This window comes from Guyanagaster necrorhizus, assembly GCF_019112545.1.
Source record: "Guyanagaster necrorhizus MCA 3950 unplaced genomic scaffold BT62scaffold_22, whole genome shotgun sequence".
Taxonomy (NCBI): domain Eukaryota; kingdom Fungi; phylum Basidiomycota; class Agaricomycetes; order Agaricales; family Physalacriaceae; genus Guyanagaster; species Guyanagaster necrorhizus.
In genome coordinates, this window is record NW_025064901.1 from 182,519 (window position 1) to 201,149 (window position 18,631).

General features: G+C 47.0%; 10 protein-coding genes across 10 annotated transcripts; 6 read left to right on the forward strand and 4 right to left on the reverse strand.

Moving 5' to 3' along the window:
- Positions 1 to 59: 59 nt before the first annotated feature.
- Positions 60 to 356, forward strand: BT62DRAFT_1008958 (uncharacterized protein; the record flags this gene model as incomplete). Its single annotated transcript, XM_043177502.1, has 2 exons — positions 60 to 185; positions 237 to 356. 2 exons carry the CDS (start codon positions 60 to 62, stop codon positions 354 to 356), a joined length of 246 nt encoding a protein of 81 aa, XP_043037100.1.
- A 531-nt stretch (positions 357 to 887) lies between these two features.
- BT62DRAFT_1033698 (glycoside hydrolase family 71 protein) lies at positions 888 to 2,677 on the reverse strand (the record flags this gene model as incomplete). Its single annotated transcript, XM_043178361.1, has 9 exons — positions 888 to 1,309; positions 1,362 to 1,469; positions 1,520 to 1,560; positions 1,606 to 1,752; positions 1,817 to 1,882; positions 1,939 to 1,988; positions 2,037 to 2,391; positions 2,450 to 2,531; positions 2,585 to 2,677. The coding sequence occupies 9 exons, from the start codon at positions 2,675 to 2,677 to the stop codon at positions 956 to 958; spliced, it is 1,296 nt and encodes a 431-aa protein (XP_043037101.1). The 3' UTR covers positions 888 to 955.
- A 487-nt stretch (positions 2,678 to 3,164) lies between these two features.
- BT62DRAFT_1078341 (DnaJ-domain-containing protein) lies at positions 3,165 to 4,164 on the forward strand. Its single transcript, XM_043179381.1, has 5 exons — positions 3,165 to 3,308; positions 3,365 to 3,468; positions 3,517 to 3,561; positions 3,610 to 3,891; positions 3,944 to 4,164. The coding sequence occupies exons 1-5, from the start codon at positions 3,251 to 3,253 to the stop codon at positions 3,992 to 3,994; spliced, it is 540 nt and encodes a 179-aa protein (XP_043037102.1). The 5' UTR covers positions 3,165 to 3,250; the 3' UTR covers positions 3,995 to 4,164.
- Positions 3,966 to 4,724, reverse strand: BT62DRAFT_972148 (uncharacterized protein). Its single transcript, XM_043189060.1, has one exon. The coding sequence runs from the start codon at positions 4,710 to 4,712 to the stop codon at positions 4,113 to 4,115; it is 600 nt and encodes a 199-aa protein (XP_043037103.1). The 5' UTR covers positions 4,713 to 4,724; the 3' UTR covers positions 3,966 to 4,112.
- A 67-nt stretch (positions 4,725 to 4,791) lies between these two features.
- On the forward strand, positions 4,792 to 6,609 carry BT62DRAFT_972151 (NAD(P)-binding protein; the record flags this gene model as incomplete). Its single annotated transcript, XM_043189061.1, has 10 exons — positions 4,792 to 4,857; positions 4,905 to 4,927; positions 4,984 to 5,128; positions 5,180 to 5,201; positions 5,255 to 5,521; positions 5,576 to 5,636; positions 5,686 to 5,707; positions 5,760 to 6,084; positions 6,144 to 6,256; positions 6,310 to 6,609. The coding sequence occupies 10 exons, from the start codon at positions 4,792 to 4,794 to the stop codon at positions 6,364 to 6,366; spliced, it is 1,101 nt and encodes a 366-aa protein (XP_043037104.1). The 3' UTR covers positions 6,367 to 6,609.
- Positions 6,590 to 9,144, forward strand: BT62DRAFT_953273 (zf-UBP-domain-containing protein). The gene is made up of 7 exons (XM_043188258.1): positions 6,590 to 6,704; positions 6,765 to 6,832; positions 6,883 to 7,220; positions 7,282 to 7,543; positions 7,597 to 7,702; positions 7,754 to 7,977; positions 8,026 to 9,144. Exons 3-7 carry the CDS (start codon positions 6,986 to 6,988, stop codon positions 8,987 to 8,989), a joined length of 1,791 nt encoding a protein of 596 aa, XP_043037105.1. The 5' UTR covers positions 6,590 to 6,704; positions 6,765 to 6,832; positions 6,883 to 6,985; the 3' UTR covers positions 8,990 to 9,144.
- Positions 9,145 to 9,257: 113 nt separating this feature from the next.
- Positions 9,258 to 11,288, forward strand: BT62DRAFT_972157 (DBR1-domain-containing protein). Its single transcript, XM_043189062.1, has 8 exons — positions 9,258 to 9,308; positions 9,358 to 9,548; positions 9,604 to 9,687; positions 9,745 to 9,866; positions 9,917 to 10,002; positions 10,057 to 10,506; positions 10,556 to 10,835; positions 10,896 to 11,288. Exons 1-8 carry the CDS (start codon positions 9,303 to 9,305, stop codon positions 10,973 to 10,975), a joined length of 1,299 nt encoding a protein of 432 aa, XP_043037106.1. The 5' UTR covers positions 9,258 to 9,302; the 3' UTR covers positions 10,976 to 11,288.
- A 917-nt stretch (positions 11,289 to 12,205) lies between these two features.
- BT62DRAFT_953279 (WD40 repeat-like protein) lies at positions 12,206 to 14,161 on the reverse strand. The gene is made up of 7 exons (XM_043188259.1): positions 13,925 to 14,161; positions 13,761 to 13,874; positions 13,579 to 13,712; positions 13,380 to 13,527; positions 13,068 to 13,330; positions 12,697 to 13,015; positions 12,206 to 12,645 (listed from the first exon to the last, which is right to left on the reverse strand). Exons 1-7 carry the CDS (start codon positions 14,150 to 14,152, stop codon positions 12,328 to 12,330), a joined length of 1,524 nt encoding a protein of 507 aa, XP_043037107.1. The 5' UTR covers positions 14,153 to 14,161; the 3' UTR covers positions 12,206 to 12,327.
- Positions 14,162 to 14,344: 183 nt separating this feature from the next.
- Positions 14,345 to 15,996, forward strand: BT62DRAFT_1033740 (DnaJ-domain-containing protein; the record flags this gene model as incomplete). The annotated part of the gene is made up of 5 exons (XM_043178362.1): positions 14,345 to 14,402; positions 14,456 to 14,559; positions 14,612 to 14,656; positions 14,712 to 15,215; positions 15,274 to 15,996. The coding sequence occupies 5 exons, from the start codon at positions 14,345 to 14,347 to the stop codon at positions 15,514 to 15,516; spliced, it is 954 nt and encodes a 317-aa protein (XP_043037108.1). The 3' UTR covers positions 15,517 to 15,996.
- Positions 15,778 to 18,610, reverse strand: BT62DRAFT_988194 (uncharacterized protein). The gene is made up of 9 exons (XM_043190105.1): positions 18,483 to 18,610; positions 18,273 to 18,434; positions 18,155 to 18,220; positions 17,995 to 18,098; positions 17,530 to 17,944; positions 16,885 to 17,479; positions 16,455 to 16,827; positions 16,367 to 16,405; positions 15,778 to 16,310 (listed from the first exon to the last, which is right to left on the reverse strand). The coding sequence occupies exons 1-9, from the start codon at positions 18,583 to 18,585 to the stop codon at positions 16,149 to 16,151; spliced, it is 2,019 nt and encodes a 672-aa protein (XP_043037109.1). The 5' UTR covers positions 18,586 to 18,610; the 3' UTR covers positions 15,778 to 16,148.
- Between the last annotated feature and the right edge of the window lie 21 nt (positions 18,611 to 18,631).

The following is an 18,631-nucleotide window of genomic DNA, read 5'->3' on the forward strand; positions in this document are numbered from 1 at the left end:
GTATCGATTTCTTTGACGTCTACTCTTCAATTTCTAGATTGGTGGGTGCTTGTGCTAGAATGCCGACACCATCCACATTGTACGCTGGGTTCGTAGATAATGTTGCAAGAGATATTACTCTCACTGCCCTGGACGACGTGGAGAGTAAGGGTCTAGAAGCCACGACAGTCGTTGTTCGTGTTAAGGTGTGAGAGCTTCACGTTCAATCGGCTGATAAGTACTCAACGCTGATATAGACTTTGGCTTATGAGTTGCACACAATCAAACTTATTCGATTTCTTCCTTTTTATGTTCAGTCTTTCGATGTTAAGATATTTTGTTGTCACTTCACCCGTGATGGCGTTGTCGATTCCTAACCGTGATGGGGACATCTTCGCATAGCTATTTCAGACCTTCATCTTTCCTGAGGATTGTGATGCGATATTGCTCCTTATAAAACAGATTGTACAGTGTCGCAGACTGGCCCCAGTGGGCTTGGAAATTGTTCACACACTCAAGAGACGGGGGTCTCGGTCATGGCGTGCTCGTTATAGTTTATGCTGTATATGACGTGCCATTCCTCCAAAGGCGCAACGCAATGAAATCCAGCATAGAACCAGTCAGGAGTGTGATTGGGAACCTCACGGGTTAGAGCTCGGGAATGAGCGTGGGGAAAGAACGCAAGACACAATGGCATACCTGACTCAGGTTGTAGCGGATTTCAAAGCTCGAGAAGAGGATACTTCTGCAAATGCAGTCTGTGCATATCCCCATTGTTTAATAAAATGTTCTAAATCGGCAATGCCAGGTTGAATAAGTTACCAACCTTCTGTCTGCCGTAGCCTCTAAACTGATTAGTTTGAACTTAGTGACTGAAAGGAGCACAAGCGCATGTGCAAAAAATAAGGGTGTCTCAATCAGTGTATAAATATGAGATAGATAAGGGTATAATCGACGGCGATCAAGCATCACAAACTCAGGCACTCAAAGCACCCACTACAGGATTAAAGTTGTAGTATGAACAACTCGTCGTAATGACCTGCTGTCCGTTTGTCGAATTTACCGTAGCGCCGTTGCGAATGAGACTAACCGCAGGGGTCTGATTATCTTCAGATGGGAAATACGTGATCCCCATGATAAGCTGGCCTCCACTGGCGGTGCACTCGGTGTGGCTGGTGTTGCCTATGTCGACAGCAACGGTACCATCCTCGGCGAGCATCGCCAAGGCGAACACTGCGTCCGCAGGGAAGTCGTACATGCGGGGCTGGGTACCTCCTGAGCATGTCGTATCGCGGGGATGGATGCGGTACCAGAAAACTACTTGGTCCTCCTGTGTAATGGTAGCAGGTACGGATTTTGATGATCATAAACAGTTTACATACGGTAATGGCAGGGGCAGCGCCTGTCTTGAAGTAGCTAATATAATACTGAGCTACAATTCTCCATGCGGCGTGATCAATGCCAGTGATATGGGCGGCGGCATCATACAGCTGATAAAATTTTGAGATTGGCGTCTTAGAATTGGATAAGTTGTGCCTACCGCAACGTTGGGATTGATATCGCCGATGTAATGAGCTGATGCTGTGAATTGGTGTCTCGTGCATAGAAAAATCAAACACGGCTTACATTCTGCATAGTCATTCCAGGTCACGATTTCAACGATATCGGGCTGCACGTCATTGATGGCCTGTTGCCATCGGTAATTCCACAGAGTGTCGCTTTGTTCAACCCAGTTCTGGTCACTGATATCTTTGAATTGCCACGGTGATACAGCTGGAACGAATGATCATCAGAAGAAAGGACTTGTACTAAACTGACGAATCCATGATGTAGGGACCAGTTCGACTTTCCTTGATCGCAGACTTGTAAGCAAGATCTGTGCCCACGGTGAGCGTTTCATTGACTTTACGACAGCAAAGGAGGATCAGTGTTTGTTACGATTTAGGACCAACTACGTACCATCGTCAAGCCTGCAGAAGAAGAACGTAGGTGATTGGAAAGTCATGCGGCTAGAAAGAACATACCAAGACTACCAGTTAAAGAAGCCGTCCACTGACGTGAAGGTGGACAACATCGTCTCGGTCAGAGAGGGATCCCGGTAAGAAGTCAAGGCGGGTGCAAAAGAAATGTCAATTCCTTGGTCAGAGAGCGTAGACTTTACAGCCACCCAAAAGTCATTCCCGTTGTCCTGGCCGGCGTAGGTGGAGACGAGGACTGTATCATTCCATAGAAATGTGTTTGAAGATGTCGCATGCTTTTCGATTTGGGCCGCAATAGTGTCCGATGACCATGCCCCACTGACAGAGACCATATCAAAAGAGTAGAAGAGCTTAAATCCCGCGGCCTCCGCTGCGGCGTACGCGTTTTCGATGCGATCAGGCTCGTAGCCGCTGGGACTGGCAACATTCAGGGCTAGATGCAAAGAGTTTAGAGCGAAATAAACTACTACATAGACAACATGAGCTCTTACCAAAACCATCTATGCCGATTGACTGAGCAGTAGCAATATCATTTGCCCAATCATCCTGGGAGTATGAGTATGAGTTTTGAACCTAGTTAAAACAGAGATGAGATTCATAATATGTCAACAATAAAGAGGATAAACCATAAAATGGGCGAAGACATTGGCAGCCGAAACCACATTGGCGAGCTGCCCGAATGCGACCACCGAAAAGAAGGGAAGCCGAGACACCACCATTGCGGGGTCGATAAGTTTAATGAAGAAGAAACGGAATGGTAACCGACTAAATACTTTTCCATGTTTTTGAAATCAGCTACTGGTCTGAGAATGTGATACTCGGGACGAGATGATGTCACTACGGAGGTATTTCATGATGCCCTTAGTGTTTGTAGCTCCGGTGTGCATTGGATATCACAGCAAAGGATGAACGCTTAGTCCTGACGCTTTAGCGAATAACAGGGCCACGACATAGCTAAGCCCATCATGTTTGGTCGTCAAGTTAAATAAGTACTCGGTGTTAGATTACCAAGATTTTATTCGCGCAGCCTAGACGTTCTAGTTTCTGTGCCTACTCGGAGTCTCGGGTTAAGTAAAAAAAAATTAGAGTACTTGAACATTCAAGAATACCTGCATTCGATGGTCTAAGAAGCGGGCTATTTTTATTTTTTCATTTACCAATTACTAACACGTGATCAGCGGCGCGTCGCGTAAACACCGAAGTTGAAGTTGACTGGATCTCCCTTCCTTCCACTAAATATTTATCTTCAACTTCAACTTGCCAATTTTATGCCTTTATCAAAGTAGCTATCGATGCCAGAAACATTGTACGATATCCTAGGACTCTCCACCAATGCAACACCGGAAGAAGGTATAACATCCTTCTCGACTGCAGTACAAGAGTTTGATAAATATTTACGTGAACAGTTCGCAGGGCATACAAGCAGAAGGCACTGGAAACTCACCCAGATAAGCTTGATCCTGGCTCGTCTGAAGAGGAAAAACAGGCAGCCAAAGCCCGATTCTATAAGGTGGCGTATGTCTACGCTATCAAGCTAGATGCTGCTGATAATCACTAGGTTCAAGAAGCTCTAGAGGTCCTCAGTGATCCACTCAAACGAACGGTGAGGCAATACATGGTAGCCGTCTCGTGTTTTCTGACCGTCTGGTAGCACTATAATGTCCGTACGAGAATCGTATCTCGCGGATTTCAGCCAGTTCTATCAGAAGAACATGCTCGTCGGTTGCGGGAGCGTGATGCGTGGGTCAGGCAGCAGAAAGAGGTTCATGAAATGCGACTGAAGGAAATCCGGGAACGGAATCAACAGCTCAAGGAACAGGCGGAATCGCGCTTACGGGAGGCAGAGGAGAGAGGCGCCCTAGTGCAGAAGATGCTGGAAGAGATGGATAATATTCATCCTGAATGGCGTATAAGGAAGCAGAATGTCCTCATGGTGTGTTTCCGTCTTGCTATGTCACAAGGATCGATAACGAGCATTCCTTCAGCGGCGAGCAGCACGTCTCAGCTCTGTGTCCGCAGCCAAACGTGCAACCTAATATTTCCAATATATATTACTTCTGGACCTGTGATATTGGGATTTCTGTATTTACTGGATGATTCTGCTGTATATTTGGCTGACAATGATGATAGTACATGGACAACACGAGATATACCTCATTCTATCCCCAGTGCGCCTAGTCTGTTCTTCGCGATGAGACCAATATCTACCACCGCTCTATCAAGCTCTGAAGTCCAACCCGGCCCCCCTATCGCAATGGGTTCGATGTCTGCGACTATTGGATCGTCAGGAGATAAGGAGTGCACGATGCCCAACTTGTCCTCCATCTCCTCTGCGATGGCAGCTCTCGTTCTTCCATTAACGAATGTGATGTATATCAAGCCGGGGTATTTCTTCTCATAGCAGGCATTCAAGTGCGCCAACCGAGCCAGAACCTCTGGCGGTGGAGCGGCGGTCGTCGAAGTCGCTCCTTGTTCCTTGGCACTGAGCTTGGAGAGATTTTTGTTCTCTCCGATTCTTGGATGCCCGGAAATGAACTGCGCCCTCATCTTATGGTCCCACGTGCCAATTTGGTTGAGCGAGACATCGATTAGCTGAGAGTATGAGCGCAGTGGTGGGAGCGTAAGTAGGATGCTAGTGAGCTGGGGGGAGAGGTTCGAGATGAGGACTGGGGAATGTTCGAAGAGTATGTTGAGCGCATCGGCCAGAGAATGCCCTGGACGAGAGGCCTGTATTTGTTCGAGAGAGGGAATCATTGAACGGACAAAATTCGGGCCGTCAGAGCCGCATTCAATCGCCACCAACGATGTGATCGATCAACACTCGTATTTAACTATGACTACTTTCGTATTTCGCTGGGGAATTATTTCAACTGGTAAGATAGCAACTGCGTTTGTCAAGGTATTTATCTTTTGTATCTTTGCAGATTTACTGAGCTTTCTTCGAAGGACCTACTGGTGGACCCGAAAACGTTCGCAGACATAATGTAGCCATCGACATATTGCGCTAATAAGGACCTCTGATTAGCCGCGATGTTCACGATGTAGTCCACAAAGTTGTTGCTGTGGGCTCAAGGACTACCGAGAAAGCCCAGGAATTTATTAACACAAATGCTGGGGGAGCCTCGTCGATCAAAGCGTATGGATCCTATAGAGAGGTTTACGCTGACAAGGTGCGTAAATCATGTTCGATGACTATCAACTTTATTAGAGCTGCTATTCAGGATGTTGATGCAATTTATATTGGTGCTTTAATCTTGACTCTTCTGTCCTGCTTGAAGAAATTAAGCTATGTTCAGGAACACCCCATACTTGTCATTATCTGAACGCCCTCGACGCTATCAAAGCTGGTAAACACGTTCTGTGCGAGAAACCTGTTACTAGCAATGGTCATGAACTTCGTGCCCTTCTATCCGCTGCAGATGACGAGGGCGTTTTTTTCATGGAGGCCGTTTGGACGAGATTCCAACCTCTTTGCTTGGAGGTCAAGAAACTAATCGAGAGCGGAAGTCTGGGACCTCCGGTAGTACTTCAGGCTGATCTGTCTGGAAACTTTGACATCCAAAGTTTGTCTATTCTGAGATCTTCCTGAGCGCGTTTTCAATAACTGACGGTTACAGAAATTCCGAAGACACATCGTATCCTGGATCCTGCTTTGGGAGGAGGCGCTTTGCTTGATCTGTAAGTACCAGCAGAGACTACGTGATACCTCTTTAATGATATACCCAAGCGGGCCCTATCCTCTTGTCTGGGTAGTTCACTTTATTCCCACAACTACCACTGCACTGATATCCCTTACAAAAGGCGATCATGGCGTTATACGAGCATCCTGACAACAAGCTATCCGCCCCATCTGTTTCTGCGTCTATGCTCAAAACGCCCTTGACGGGTGTAGATTCGAATACGGCATTCACTCTAACCTTTGATACAGCTGAGCTTCGTGCTCAAGCTGTGCTTAGCTGCAGTATCAACCTGAATTCCGTCAATCCTGGCGTCATCATCCGTTTCGAACGGGGCACCATCAAAATATACCCTCCCATTTATTGTCCGAAAGAATACACTGTGGAGTATTTCGACGACGAGGGATCAGTGACAAAGGCGGAGAAAAGGGTTTTTGAATATGTCGGGGGTGAGAATCTATAATTCATTCATTAAATTGACGCTTTATGGCCTCTTCTGCACGTCAAGGTGGATGGCATTTCCAGGCCGATGAGGTTGCTAGGTGTGTTCGAGACGGCAAGAATCAAAGCTCACTTTGGAATCACAATAAAAGCTTGTTGGAAATGGGTATTTTTGACGAGGTAGGTATAAACTTGTCGATGGCCATTTTTCCTGACATTGGTTCACCATTTAGGTTCGTAAACAGGGAGGATACAGATTTCCTCTGGGAGTTGAAAGGGTCGTTGAGTGAAGGGAATGAACATCTCTAACTCCGTCGTTGAATTGACTCATACGCAAATGTACGAGTATGGATAATGTTGGGATTTTGCTGGAAAGTTCTAGAAAGGCAATCCGGCATCATGCCGTGAGTTGATGAGTAAGCTTGAGAGAAAGAGAAAGTTGTAGTAAATTCTAGATATAAGCCTGGAGAGTATAAATACAAGCTCTGTAGGAGTTGTAGAATAACAAGTTCATACCATCTGACCTTACCAGCCTGGAGCCTACCCTGCACAACACTGAGGATTTCCAACAGATAAGAAATATACAAGAGTTTTGGAAATATGAAGCTTAGCAGTAGTATGTCCAAAGGTGTGGCATGATTCACTGTTCTTGCAAAGTTGCAATCTAAAGAGTAGACATGACTAAAAGCCATGATGAGCAGGAAAAGATGTATTTACCGATCTCGAAGGATTTATACTTGACATACCCGGTACTGTGTAAGTATTTGCCCTTATTCCACTCATTCTCATTGCAGCTGTATATATAGAATTGCCAAAACTGCCGCCGGGGTGTACTGCCGTATTTGCCGCGCGTCTTTCCTCTTCACCATCTCCTGGTATGCCAATAGTAATACTGGCGTGCTAGCTGCCATGCGAGGATATCACATTCAAATTATCGTGAAAGAACACTCGCTTGACCCCGCTATTCCCCCATCTTTCTTTCAGCGTCTTCCTTCTCACAAACCCCTTTCGACTACCCGTCGTAACGCTACGTTCAACCCTTGGAATAAGGATTACCGGTTCGGACCCATACGTTTAGATTGGTCGGACAGAATGGGTATATCTACCACGAACGCTGTAGGGAAAGAAAAAGCATATAGTCACGGTGAGTCTCATTGATCCCATGCGGTGTATTTCCTCAAGTGTTCGCTGACATCGTAGCGCAGAACCGGAGGTAGCAACGTTCGTACCCAGTAATACTCAACTAGTAACTGGGTCCACCAATTTATCGGAAGGGATAGTTCATGTCTTCCGGGAGTCTACCAAACAACCCGACGAACAGGATACGCCCACCTTTACCAACACAAATGCTGACACAGATGAGATCATGCTCGGCGTATTGGCTGTACCATCGTGGATGACTCCATCTGATTTCCTGGCTTTTGTAGCCCCTGCCGCTGAAAGTATATCTCACTTGCGTATGATTCGGTTCGTGTTGTCTTTTTGTTAACCTATCTACACTCTTCGACTATCCTACGCAGGGATTCTGCTCCAAATCGCTCGATAGTCATCATCAAATTTCTTAAACGGGAGGATGCCACCGAATTTATTGAGGCATATAACGGCAAGCCATTCAACTCGATGGAGGTGTGTCGTCAGCTACTTTGTATCTTAACAAATTTGACATTCTACTACCAGCCAGAAATATGCCATGTTGTTCATGTTTTGTCCGTGAACATAAAGATGGATGACCATGTATCGCATTCAATATCACGTCTTACCTCTGGTCCGGGGTCATCATATGAACTACCTACATGTCCTGTCTGTTTGGAGCGAATGGACTCCGCAGTTACCGGATTGATTACTGTTCCATGTTCTCACACATTCCACTGTATGTGTTTGAGTAAGTGGGGTGACAGCAGGTACGTGGAGCTCGACAACATCGTCAGGCGTGTAATAACTGCTCGCAGGTGCCCGGTATGCCGATACTCTCAGACGCTTCTTACGTCCCATCCGACGTCTTCCTCTTCTACCCGTTCCATTCCCTTTGCAAATCCTTCTACATATTCTCTGTCATCATGTTCCTCTTGCTCATCTACCGCCAACCTCTGGATTTGTCTTATATGCGGCAATATTGGCTGTGGTAGATATGGTCGTGCCCATGCTCAGGAACATTATCAGTTGACGACACATCTCTACTCATTGGAACTGGAAACACAACGTGTCTGGGATTATGCTGGAGACGGATACGTTCACCGTCTCATCCAAAACAAAGCTGATGGGAAGCTAGTAGAGCTTCCTAGCGCGGCCTCGTCCATGGGCACGAGCCCCAGAGAAGGTGGTTTGGGACCGAGCCCCGCTGACGCGCTCAGTGCCGAAAAGATAGAAGCCATCGGAATCGAGTACTCCTACCTGTTGACCTCTCAGTTGGATTCCCAAAGGTCCTACTACGAGGACCAGACCGCAGAGCTCAAAACCCAAGTCAATGATCTGAAACAGATGGTATCGAAGCTCTCCGCAGATTTTGAGAAAGCTCAGGTGGACCTGAGGGAGCGGGAGCAACGAATGATGCAAGAAGAGGAAGCCCGTGCAGCAGAATTGATCAAAGACAAAACTAAGGCTGAGAGTAGAGCCGACACGATGGGCCAGTTGGCGAAGAGGTTGAAGAAAGAACTGGATGAGGAAAGGGCAGTGAGCGAAGGCTTGATGAAGAATCTGGGGAAAATGAAGGAGAAGGTGGAAGTTGGGAACACCCAGTCGATGGAGGCTCAAGCCAAAATCAGGGATTTGGAGGATCAGCTTCGCGATGTGATGTTTTATCTGGAGGCTAAGACTCACATCGAGAGTGGAGATGGCATTGCCGGAGAGGCTCTGGGTGGAACCATTCAGGTTCCCTCGCTACAAACTACCAAGAAGAAGTCCCGTAAAGGATGACATTGCTATATTTGTGATTAAGCCCGCTGGTAGAGTCCAGTGTTCGAAATTCAAGATGCAGTATAACAAGTAGCTTTTATATCATATGTACTATGCATAGTGTGCATAATGTAATTTTAGGCTCTAGACAGGCTGCAGAAACTCGACAATCAAGGCGGCATGGTAGCAACCCATGACGCTGCGCCACATGATGGTCGGAGTCCGATGGGATTTAATGCAATTATAGAAATTGTTAGCCTATTAGACTGCCTCCTGACCTAAGGTTAGGGTTACTTTACCACCACCACCACCTTCGCTACCACAAATCCGCGCAATGAAGGTATTTCGCTGTTGAAATTCCGGTACAATGTACATTAATCTTAATTCAGGTAGCAGTCGAAGGATGCTGTCACGGCGAGCTTGATGATATCTACGCGCATATCTCCAAGTTAGAAACGCAACATGCGTATAAAGTCAATCTTCTTCTTATTTGCGGTGATTTCCAGGCCGTGAGGAACTACCGCGATTTGCAATGTATGGCCGTTCCAAATAAGTACAAGGCTCTGCAGACATTCCACAAGTGCACTATACTCCTTTACGGATGATTTATCAGACTTAACCGTCGTACAATCCAGGTATTATACCGGTGAGAAGACAGCTCCCATTCTTACTGTTATTATTGGGGGGAATCATGAAGCTTCGAACTACATGTGGGAACTGTACGTGTTCTTTTCTCCCCTTCTGAATCGTGACGCTGAGGTTAAATGCGATTCTAGTTATCATGGTGGATGGGTAGCCCCTAATATCTACTTTCTTGGGCACGCCGGATGTGTTCAAGTGAATGGCATACGTATCGCTGGTGTATCCGGGATATTCAAGGGATACAACTTCTCATCAGGTGGGGTCGCTGTCATTTCTTCAACCTCATTCGCTTCATGCCTTATGTAGGAAGCTACGAAAAGATACCATATGACTCCAGTACGATCAGAAGCATATATCACATCCGCGAATTCAATATTCGAAGACTGTCTCTTGTCTGTCTTCTGCACGCTTTATCTTCAGCACTTTTCACCGATTGCCGTGCTTAGCTCTCAAACCCTGATGTTGTTCTGTCCCATGACTGGCCACAATCCATAGATCAGCATGGAGACGTCCAAAGCCTCATCAGACGCAAGGCACACTTTCGTTCTGAGATAGAGCAGGGTGCGTTTGGGGCCCCACCGCTTATGGGGCTTCTTCGCACACTCAAGCCTTGTTGGTGGTTTGCGGCGCACATGCACGTACGATTTGAGGCGACCGTTGTTCATGAAAGTCTGTCATCCCCCGGCCCTCCGGCTAAAGCTGATAATCCGGATGAAATAACCATCGATGATGAGGATGTTGACAGTCCTTCAATGGAGCCGCTACGGAACAATCCAGATGAAATATCTTTGGATGACGAGGAAGTCGAAGTTGTGACTTCTCCAATATCTACTTTTCGATCTGAAACCAAGTATCTAGCCTTGGATAAATGTATGCCCAAAAAACAGTTTCTGGAGGTACGGATCCAATGGCCACTTATCTTGTGTAATTTAATCCTGCTGCCAGGTTGTTGATATACTTTCGCCGAAAGATCAATCGACTGATCCGCCCGTTCTATGCTTCGATCCTGAATGGATGGCCATCACGCGGGCCTTCAATCCTTGGTTCTCAACCACACGGTATCAGCGACCATTCCCTGACGAGGCAGAGGCACGCGAAATGGTCCGTAAGGAGCTTGAATGGGTGAAAAAGAATGTCGGTTCAGAAAAAACAGTTGAGTCAGGCCAGCAGTTTTGTCTAACCGCACCTGGGCCCGGCAGTGAGGGTGACCAGAAGTGTGAGCAGCGTCAGTAGTTCTGTCCCAATTGTAACAAACATGTTAGCTAACCCTTTCTTTTCTTGGTAGCGGCTATGTATCCCAACCCGCAAACTCGCAGTCTTTGCCAATTGCTGGGAATAGAGGATAAAATCAATAAAGGTTTCTGACATATATTTCTTTATCTGTGTTCCTGTGAACTCTGTCCTTCGCCGCAATTTCGGAACATTTCTGTAAATGTTTCAAATTGGATGCCTTTGTTAGCACTGTGATGACCGTGGACGTAGCAAGTCGGTAGGCTATGTGCGAGGAATGCTTTCACACAAGTCAAAGATAATAAAATCATAGACACTATCCATACTAGGATGAAACAAAACAGCTTGATAGCTACAGAGCTATTTAAGCTACCCGAATTGATTGATACTACTACCCAACGAACTTGGGACCAGGAGCGACATAGGCGGTGGGATTTTGATCATACATGTTCGGATTCCCGTGTTATCGGAGTGTGTTCCTGGAAAAGAGTATTCGCAATTAACGTACATCCTACCACTGCCAGACTCGGAGGTGCCACATCCCGGACTCTTTTGGATGAATTCTACGTGTATAACGAATAAGCAGGCTTCGTGAAGGGCAATAATCTTCGTAGGTAAGATGCTGCTGTCACCTGCGGCTACGCCGGGGATTGCGACCAGCGTATGTTGACTGGGTGCTCATTGTTGAGATAAGACGCGTTGTAGCGCCCCAAGTGCCGTCATACGCATACGACCCGAAGATCTTGGTCCAGACGGTTCCTGCTCCATTTGAAGCAGTCGGGACGGCAACTGGATATTCGAACAAAAAATATCTAGATCACTTGAGTGGATGCTGTCATGTTAGGACCGAGGTGAGATGCTGCAATGATATCGTCGTCGCCTCCGACAACACTACGGGTAGTGTCCACAGTTACAAAGATAGCATCATTGATAAACAGAGGTTTCAGAGATACCACTGTTATCCACATCGCGCCAGATTTATCTTTTGACGGGATCATTAGTTGAAATAGAACGAATCTAGGTATCTCTGCAAGTGAGCTGTTACAAAAATGAGCCCATGCACAAGACTCACATAGTATATCACGGCAGTCGCCTTGTCAGAAGACGCCGTTAGTAATTCACGTTAAGCCGGTACGGACAGCGAGGTCTGTCAATCAGACTGAAGGAGAGAAGTCCTCGCATTAGTTGCTTGGATTTTCTCGATAAGAGGACTTCGTTTATATATAATCTATCTTCATTGTTCGCACCCGGAATGTTGCACAAGCAGTGGAGCGTTATATGGTAGACCTAATCCGAGGAGGCTCTTACCTCAGAGAATACGGAAAAATCGGTCTTGGGCTCATTTAGAAGACAAGCTTTGTGGTGCGAACATCGAATGTGTTGGAAATAGCGTCATTAAACGGAACGAAAAAGTATATCTGTGTCGTCAGTGTAGAATCAGCGAACATCGGTGTACCAAGATTATACAGATGTCTGCTATTTTCTAACTATGTGTTTGTCCGACCACGTTTACGGGGCCTGTCGCTTTCCGCAGAGTATGTGGCATCAGCGGGTGTACTCTTCGTCTTAGGTTGACCGATAACACGTTGAACAACAGTATCCCACATCATATCATTCAACCCTTTTGCCTTCCCGAGCTGCTCTCTAAGATGGACAACTTCGGCCTCGAGATTTGTCACCCTGGAACCCAAAGAAACTGCGTCTTGGTCTACTTCTCTATTGCTAGAGCCCAAGGGCTTGACAAAGAACTCCTGGTCACGAAGGAAAGACGATAAAGGATAAAATGTTATTTCATCGTCGTATTCCTGGAACGGAATAATTGAATAATGATATAGATAAATGCGAAGAAGTCATACCGCATTTCTAGGAGGAAGGATAAGGGACACCTCATGCATGTCACGTATTTTCGCGTCTCGGATCCTCTGGAAGGGAAGCACTGGCTTCACGGGGATAAGATCTCGAGCATCTGCAAAATTCATGGTGAGATTGATATGACCAATCAGATCCGGAGGTTTGAGCATGGTTGCGAGGTAAGTTATTGAGAATCCTTTGTGTGTGGAGATAGCACGCAGTAGTTGATGAGATGCGATATCATAGATGTGGATTAACCCTACGGAGGTTCCTACCAATAGGAGCGAACCTGTAAATGAAATCGCGAGACAAGTAACGTCTTGGCTAGAGGTGCACAGGATAAGTCATAGGTCCGGCGGAGATAGCTGAAACTAACCCAACGGATATCAGCCTTTTGTTTGAAGGGAAGGGTCCTTCATCATCAATGCGAATGATGTCATGAACACCAGCGCCGCCGATGGCTTCCATAGTGCGCCCTTTCACTGTGTCTTTGGACTGTCTGAAGAGGTTCATCTGGTATATAGATCCATCCGATGATGCGGCGAAAAACAAGCGTTCCGTAGGGTCCCAAGCAAGACAAGCGATTGCTTTGGGAAACTGAAAGACAGTCAAAAGCGACTTAGAGGACAGATCCCACAGCTAGAAACGCGTCAGAGCGAAGAGAACTAGAACTATAATGCGAAAATACCTTGACTGAATGGTCAATGGACGCAGTCAGCACTCTGCACGTAGGGAAAGTGCCAAGACCACAGACGATATCTGTGACCGAAAGGGTATGATCGGCCAAGGTGCAATAAGGCAAGACGAGTTCATTCTGAAAGTCATCGTCCACCAGTCTATGAAAAAGTTAAAGCTTGTCAAGTTTCCCAACTAGGTTCCAAATTGACCTGGATACGGACCAGACGCTCACGCCAGAGTCCTGGCTACCCGATATCAATGCAACGCCATCTTGAGTAAATCGCAATACCGTTATGTCGCGATAATGAGCGTCCCACGAGTTGAAAAGGACGCCAGAGGACACCTTCAAATCAGAGATACTTGTGGCACTAGACAAGAGTACAAAACTTACCTCCCACAGATATATCCGACCATTCGATGTTCCTCCGGCCGCATATTCTCCCCTGCGATCCACAGCGACACAAGACAACTTTTCTGGTAATACCATTTTCAAGCTAATTTGGTCCTACTGGCATTATGGAGTTCGCCAAGCTGCCAGGAGAGAGTACGACGGACCTTTTGAAAGTTGTACATGTTAAGAAGCGATTTATCTGGTTGGGCCGCTAAGATGAAGCCTCCCTGCGAATCGCCAGACTCGACGAATGCGGTACAGTGTGCACTGGCATTAGTCTGCTTGAAAGAGGCCAAGGGAGTTCCAGTTTGTATATCATGAATAGCGACGTTGCCAGGGCCATTTGAGGTGGATGCCGTTGCGCAAAATATGGTTTCATGGAAATGCATCATGCATCCAATTTGAGTAAAAATTTGAGCCGAAAAAACTGGTCCGTAGTGGACGTCATCTTTGTATCACGTGATATGCCGATCACCGAATTCGAGCTCTTTCCGTGACCTGAAATAGACGAGAATAGACGCCTTGCATCTTGACCTCCTTCCGTCACCAACGCCTCGTTCTTTCACCGCTATACTTGCACGACAATGGCAACGAATCTCTACCAAGTCCTCGATTTGCATCCCAATGCAACTCCGGAAGAAAGTAGGGTTTCTCTCCAATCAGGTATCCTTATATGCTCACTGAATACCAACCAGTTCGCAAAGCATACAAGAAGAAGGCCTTGAAGACGCATCCTGACCGGCTTGCTCCTGATGCATCTCCTGTTGAAAAGCAGCATTCTGCGGAGAAATTTCGCCAGGTATGTCCTGGGCTTGCTTACTCCGTTTCACAGCTCCTATTTAGTATAACAGGTAAACAATGCCTACGAGGTCCTTATCGATGCCGAGAAACGAAGAGTACGCGTGTTTTGCGTCTGTTTTCTGCCCCGTTTTAACCGCATGGCATATTCAGATCTTTGACTTACATGGCTCGTACCCGCCCCCGGAGGTTCCGCCTCCTCCCCCACCAAGGACCAGACATGACGGCTATAGATCCCAGCCTCGCTATCGTTCATCATCTCCATCCCCTTATGAAGAGACGGGTATTCCAGATCCATTTGTGTTCACTGACCCATTTGTTCTCTTCGATAACTTTTTCAATACCCAACCCCACCATCATTCGCACGATTATGCCCCTCGGCGAAGTTTCACAGATAACTCGGTTTTTGATGATGATCCATTTACTTCTAGTCGTCGAAATGGCATCAACATCCTCTTGTCTGGCATGGGTGGTGGTCTTTTCTCGATTGGAAGATCAATGCAGCAGCACGCCCTCTCACGCCCTGCAGTTGAAACTTCGCGGGCGTCACGTTTCTCGGTAGGCGGTGGTGGTCAGCGACGTTGGACAAGTGAGAGCACTGTGACGCAAACGATTAACGGTGTGACCCACAGCCAACGCAAGCGACGAGATTGGGATGTGGGTTAATTTCCCTTGTCATTTCGAATTTCACGTTCACGATCTTCTTTCATTCCAGGGTAATGAACATGTTACTATAACGTATCCTGACGGAAGGTCAATTTACACGCTCAATGGTGTTGAGCAACCTCAGCCGCAAGCTGTTGAACCTCCATCTCGTGGTTATGTTTCGCCTGCGCACCCTAGTAATGTTCCGCCTCCACCTGTTCTTCAATCTAGTATGCCCCCGCCACCGCCATACTCAACTCGTCCAAATTCTTATCATAATCCTGGTCAGTACTTGGCATTAATGTCTTCATGATTTGACGTTGACGCGGGCAGAAGTGAACGCCGGGCCTTCGGCTCCAGACCCATCCTACTCGGACAGTCATGAAACTGCGCACACACGGTGGCGACACGGCCATTAATGAGGGTGTCCAGACATCTCCTTTCACCCTGTTGTACACGCGTTGAACTTGCTCTTTGTTATATGTACGATCACTGGAATTTTTGGATACGTTACCTAACTACTGCTCGCTTCCTTCATGACTAACCAACCTACATTTTGTATTTGCGTTTCATTGTACTTATATCTGTCTGCTTTTGTATGACGTTCATAGTTGATATATGTTCCTCCGTAATATTTGGTCTAGTGAGAGAGTGTGTAGGTAGCTGAATTAGGAACATATAGGTTGCACAAAAGCAGGTTTATGTAATATAAGTTGGAGCCATCGGGCACCCAAGCGCCGATGGAATGAGGATGGCGGATCCGGACTTATGATTACGCTTCAAGAGTCAATAAGGAGGGAGCAATGCTCCAAAACGACGAGGACTGCATTTAAAATACAATGTAAGTGCGTAAATATGACAGAAGACAAAAAGATAGCGTGAGAAACGTAAAAAACCGAGATCAAACCAAAAACCCAGCAAAAGTGAATAGTGGATACGGATGCGTCAAATTACTGCCGTCGTGCTCCGTTGTTGAACTGGGGGAAATGCAGACGACATTGGCGATGGTTGACCGTTGGCATCATCCAATGATACGGGAGCAGGTGCGCTGGTACTTGGTGTGGCAGGCTGAAGGCCACTATTTGCAACCTTCCCTATGAACCATGACTAGACGAAAAGATAATTACGAATACCATCAGGAGACGAGCCAGATAGAAACTAACCGGCACCCAGCCACGATCTCCTCCTTCTTCTTTGACAGCCTAACATAAAGTCAGTGGCGTGTCGCTAAAAAAATGTAGTGCTACATACGTAAGACCAATGGTTATATCGCTTGAAGACTCGCAGAGCATCGTCTTTTGCCAAATCCAACTCCTCTTCTCCCTTCTTCTTGTAGTCCATTAATGCGACTCCCGGGAAACTCGTCGAAATAATGCTCAACGGAAGAATGGGCGTCTTCGATACCGGCGTCACCGGGGGTGAACCGCTAACGATAGCTGTGCTGCTCTTGGAGGCTGTAGCCTCTGCGATAGCGGAAGCCACGGGAACGTTAGTTTCCAACAAACAGCCTGCAGGTACCCATCCTTGCTTAACAATATCCGTATCTACGATCCCGGACCCTGTTGGATCGCGTTGCACGACCCACCAGCCTCGAGCTCGTGAGAGTATAACGAAGGTGTCACCGCTAGATCGTACATATCAGTAAAGCATGGATAAAAGGAAACGTGATCGTAATATTTACACAACGACATCAAATTCATCCTCTTGTTCTGCCATGTAGGGATATATCGCTACTGCGTATGATACCCCAGATGAAGCGACTGGCAATTCCCGCCCACTGTGGGATTGCTCTGGTGGGGCCTTAACACCATCATGTCCATTTGAGCTAGCCACAACGGTTGTTCCGGTCATCGCTGAGTTCGTTGATTGCAGTGTATTCTGTGTGGTTGCCGATCCTGGCGCTAATGCATCCTCACCGAGTCTTGGGTCCACAGATGGTGAGGCAACGCCAGGTTCTGGCCATCCTGGCTGAGGGCTCAAACCGCTCAAACTAGTAGGTAGTGGAGCAGGCGCTGAAAGATCTTGTACCTCAAGCTTCGGTGGCCGTGTTATTGGACGTGAGGGCTTCCCGTGACTGGGTCCGGTGGCTGTTCCATCATTGGACATAACCGATGATGCTTTCCGAGCAGCGTGCTTTTGTTGAGCAACAACTATCGGTGAACGGATATCTTTGATGTGCTTCAACATAAAGACGGGGTTTTTCTTGCCTTCCTTCAATTTTTGGAAGAGGAGCAAGGGTTTTTCGTCGTAGCTGAGACAGCGTTCTATCCTACTGCCTATGAACGGATCAAGATCAAAGGAAATGTAAGGAAGGTGGTCGACGTACCTGCGGACCCGAAACATATGAACATAGCATAGTTTTCCCAGTTATCATTATTGATGCGGTATTTCTTCAGTGCGGCCGGAAGGACCTTCCACGTTGGATCGTCTAGACTGACTTTGAAGCTCTTCAAATTGTCCGAACTCTCCTGCCGTAACGGCTTCGTAACAGATTGGTTCGGATTAGGGGACTCGGAGGAGGAACCTGACCGTGACTTCTCCGGTGCTGAGGAAGTGGAAGGAACTGGTAGTGGCGGCTGTCCGTTGGAACGAGCATACGGAGCTATATCGTGTTCGAGTTGCTGCGGGGATGAGTGGGGGGTGTCAAGGTCGGCCTTGGTTGGTGACTTGGCAGGTTTGACGTATTGCGCCCATTTAAACGAAGGCTGTCGACGAAGTGGACTGCTATCATCCTGATGAATCTGTGAAGTTATGGAAGACTGATATAGGGAAAACCCGAAAGAGAACGTACCGATCGTCCTATTGACCCTCTGAAATTATTGTAGTCGTCAAGGAATGACTGCAAAGTGATGTTGATATTTCGATTCTCTTCTTCCAAAATACGCAATCTTTCGGCTGGAGAATGGAAGCCTAGATTATAACTAGTATCGGAAGAATAATAGCCGTCTCACCCTGATCCCTGACAGTGGCATGGAGTTTCTCTACGGTCGCATCCCCTAAGCGCTCTGGGGCTTCAGCTAGTGAATATATCAGGGAGTCTGATAAGGAAAGGTAGATGGGCGGACGGACAAGGCGGTACATAGTCGTCGGCTTCTAACGGAACATTATGGGCAAGTTTTATCATGTACACGGCTTTAAGAATGGCGAGACGTTGTCCAACGGTGGCTATTCCAACGTTCTTGAGGGTTTCGGCGTCGACCATGCAAAGGACATCACCGGATATTCTGTGTTCTGTGAGAGAATTTAGAGGCCGTCGCCAGGAATGCCAACGAAACATACCCTTAATTTGACTTTCATATTGCGGGTAGCCGAGATTTGTTAACCAGTTGTGTACGTCGTTCTCATCCCAATCGACAATGCTGCGCTCAGCTTGGCCGTCCATGGTGGTGGAGAGAAGCAGAGGATCCTGCACTGCAAAATGTCATGCA

What these genes read in the sequence shown, in the direction of transcription:
- BT62DRAFT_972157 (XM_043189062.1), top strand. An exon ending in CCAAAAAACAGTTTCTGGAG is followed by an intron (nt 10,507 to 10,555) that starts GTACGGATCCAA and finishes TCCTGCTGCCAG; the next exon opens with GTTGTTGATATACTTTCGCC. An exon ending in TGACCAGAAGTGTGAGCAGC is followed by an intron (nt 10,836 to 10,895) that starts GTCAGTAGTTCT and finishes TTTTCTTGGTAG; the next exon opens with CGGCTATGTATCCCAACCCG.
- BT62DRAFT_988194 (XM_043190105.1), bottom strand. Translation starts at nt 18,585, where the DNA reads ATGGACGGCCAAGCTGAGCGCAGCATTGTCGATTGGGATGAGAACGAC. An exon ending in TGCCACTGTCAGGGATCAGG is followed by an intron (nt 18,099 to 18,154) that starts GTGAGACGGCTA and finishes TCCATTCTCCAG; the next exon opens with CCGAAAGATTGCGTATTTTG. An exon ending in CATATGTTTCGGGTCCGCAG is followed by an intron (nt 17,480 to 17,529) that starts GTACGTCGACCA and finishes ATCCGTTCATAG; the next exon opens with GCAGTAGGATAGAACGCTGT.
- BT62DRAFT_953279 (XM_043188259.1), bottom strand. Translation starts at nt 14,152, where the DNA reads ATGATGCATTTCCATGAAACCATATTTTGCGCAACGGCATCCACCTCA. An exon ending in GTCGGATATATCTGTGGGAG is followed by an intron (nt 13,713 to 13,760) that starts GTAAGTTTTGTA and finishes TCTGATTTGAAG; the next exon opens with GTGTCCTCTGGCGTCCTTTT. An exon ending in AGCGTCTGGTCCGTATCCAG is followed by an intron (nt 13,528 to 13,578) that starts GTCAATTTGGAA and finishes ACTTTTTCATAG; the next exon opens with ACTGGTGGACGATGACTTTC.
- BT62DRAFT_1078341 (XM_043179381.1), top strand. Translation starts at nt 3,251, where the DNA reads ATGCCAGAAACATTGTACGATATCCTAGGACTCTCCACCAATGCAACA. An exon ending in GTGATCCACTCAAACGAACG is followed by an intron (nt 3,562 to 3,609) that starts GTGAGGCAATAC and finishes ACCGTCTGGTAG; the next exon opens with CACTATAATGTCCGTACGAG. An exon ending in GGAAGCAGAATGTCCTCATG is followed by an intron (nt 3,892 to 3,943) that starts GTGTGTTTCCGT and finishes GCATTCCTTCAG; the next exon opens with CGGCGAGCAGCACGTCTCAG.
- BT62DRAFT_972148 (XM_043189060.1), bottom strand. Translation starts at nt 4,712, where the DNA reads ATGATTCCCTCTCTCGAACAAATACAGGCCTCTCGTCCAGGGCATTCT.
- BT62DRAFT_953273 (XM_043188258.1), top strand. Translation starts at nt 6,986, where the DNA reads ATGCGAGGATATCACATTCAAATTATCGTGAAAGAACACTCGCTTGAC. An exon ending in AGCCATTCAACTCGATGGAG is followed by an intron (nt 7,703 to 7,753) that starts GTGTGTCGTCAG and finishes TTCTACTACCAG; the next exon opens with CCAGAAATATGCCATGTTGT. An exon ending in AGTAAGTGGGGTGACAGCAG is followed by an intron (nt 7,978 to 8,025) that starts GTACGTGGAGCT and finishes AACTGCTCGCAG; the next exon opens with GTGCCCGGTATGCCGATACT.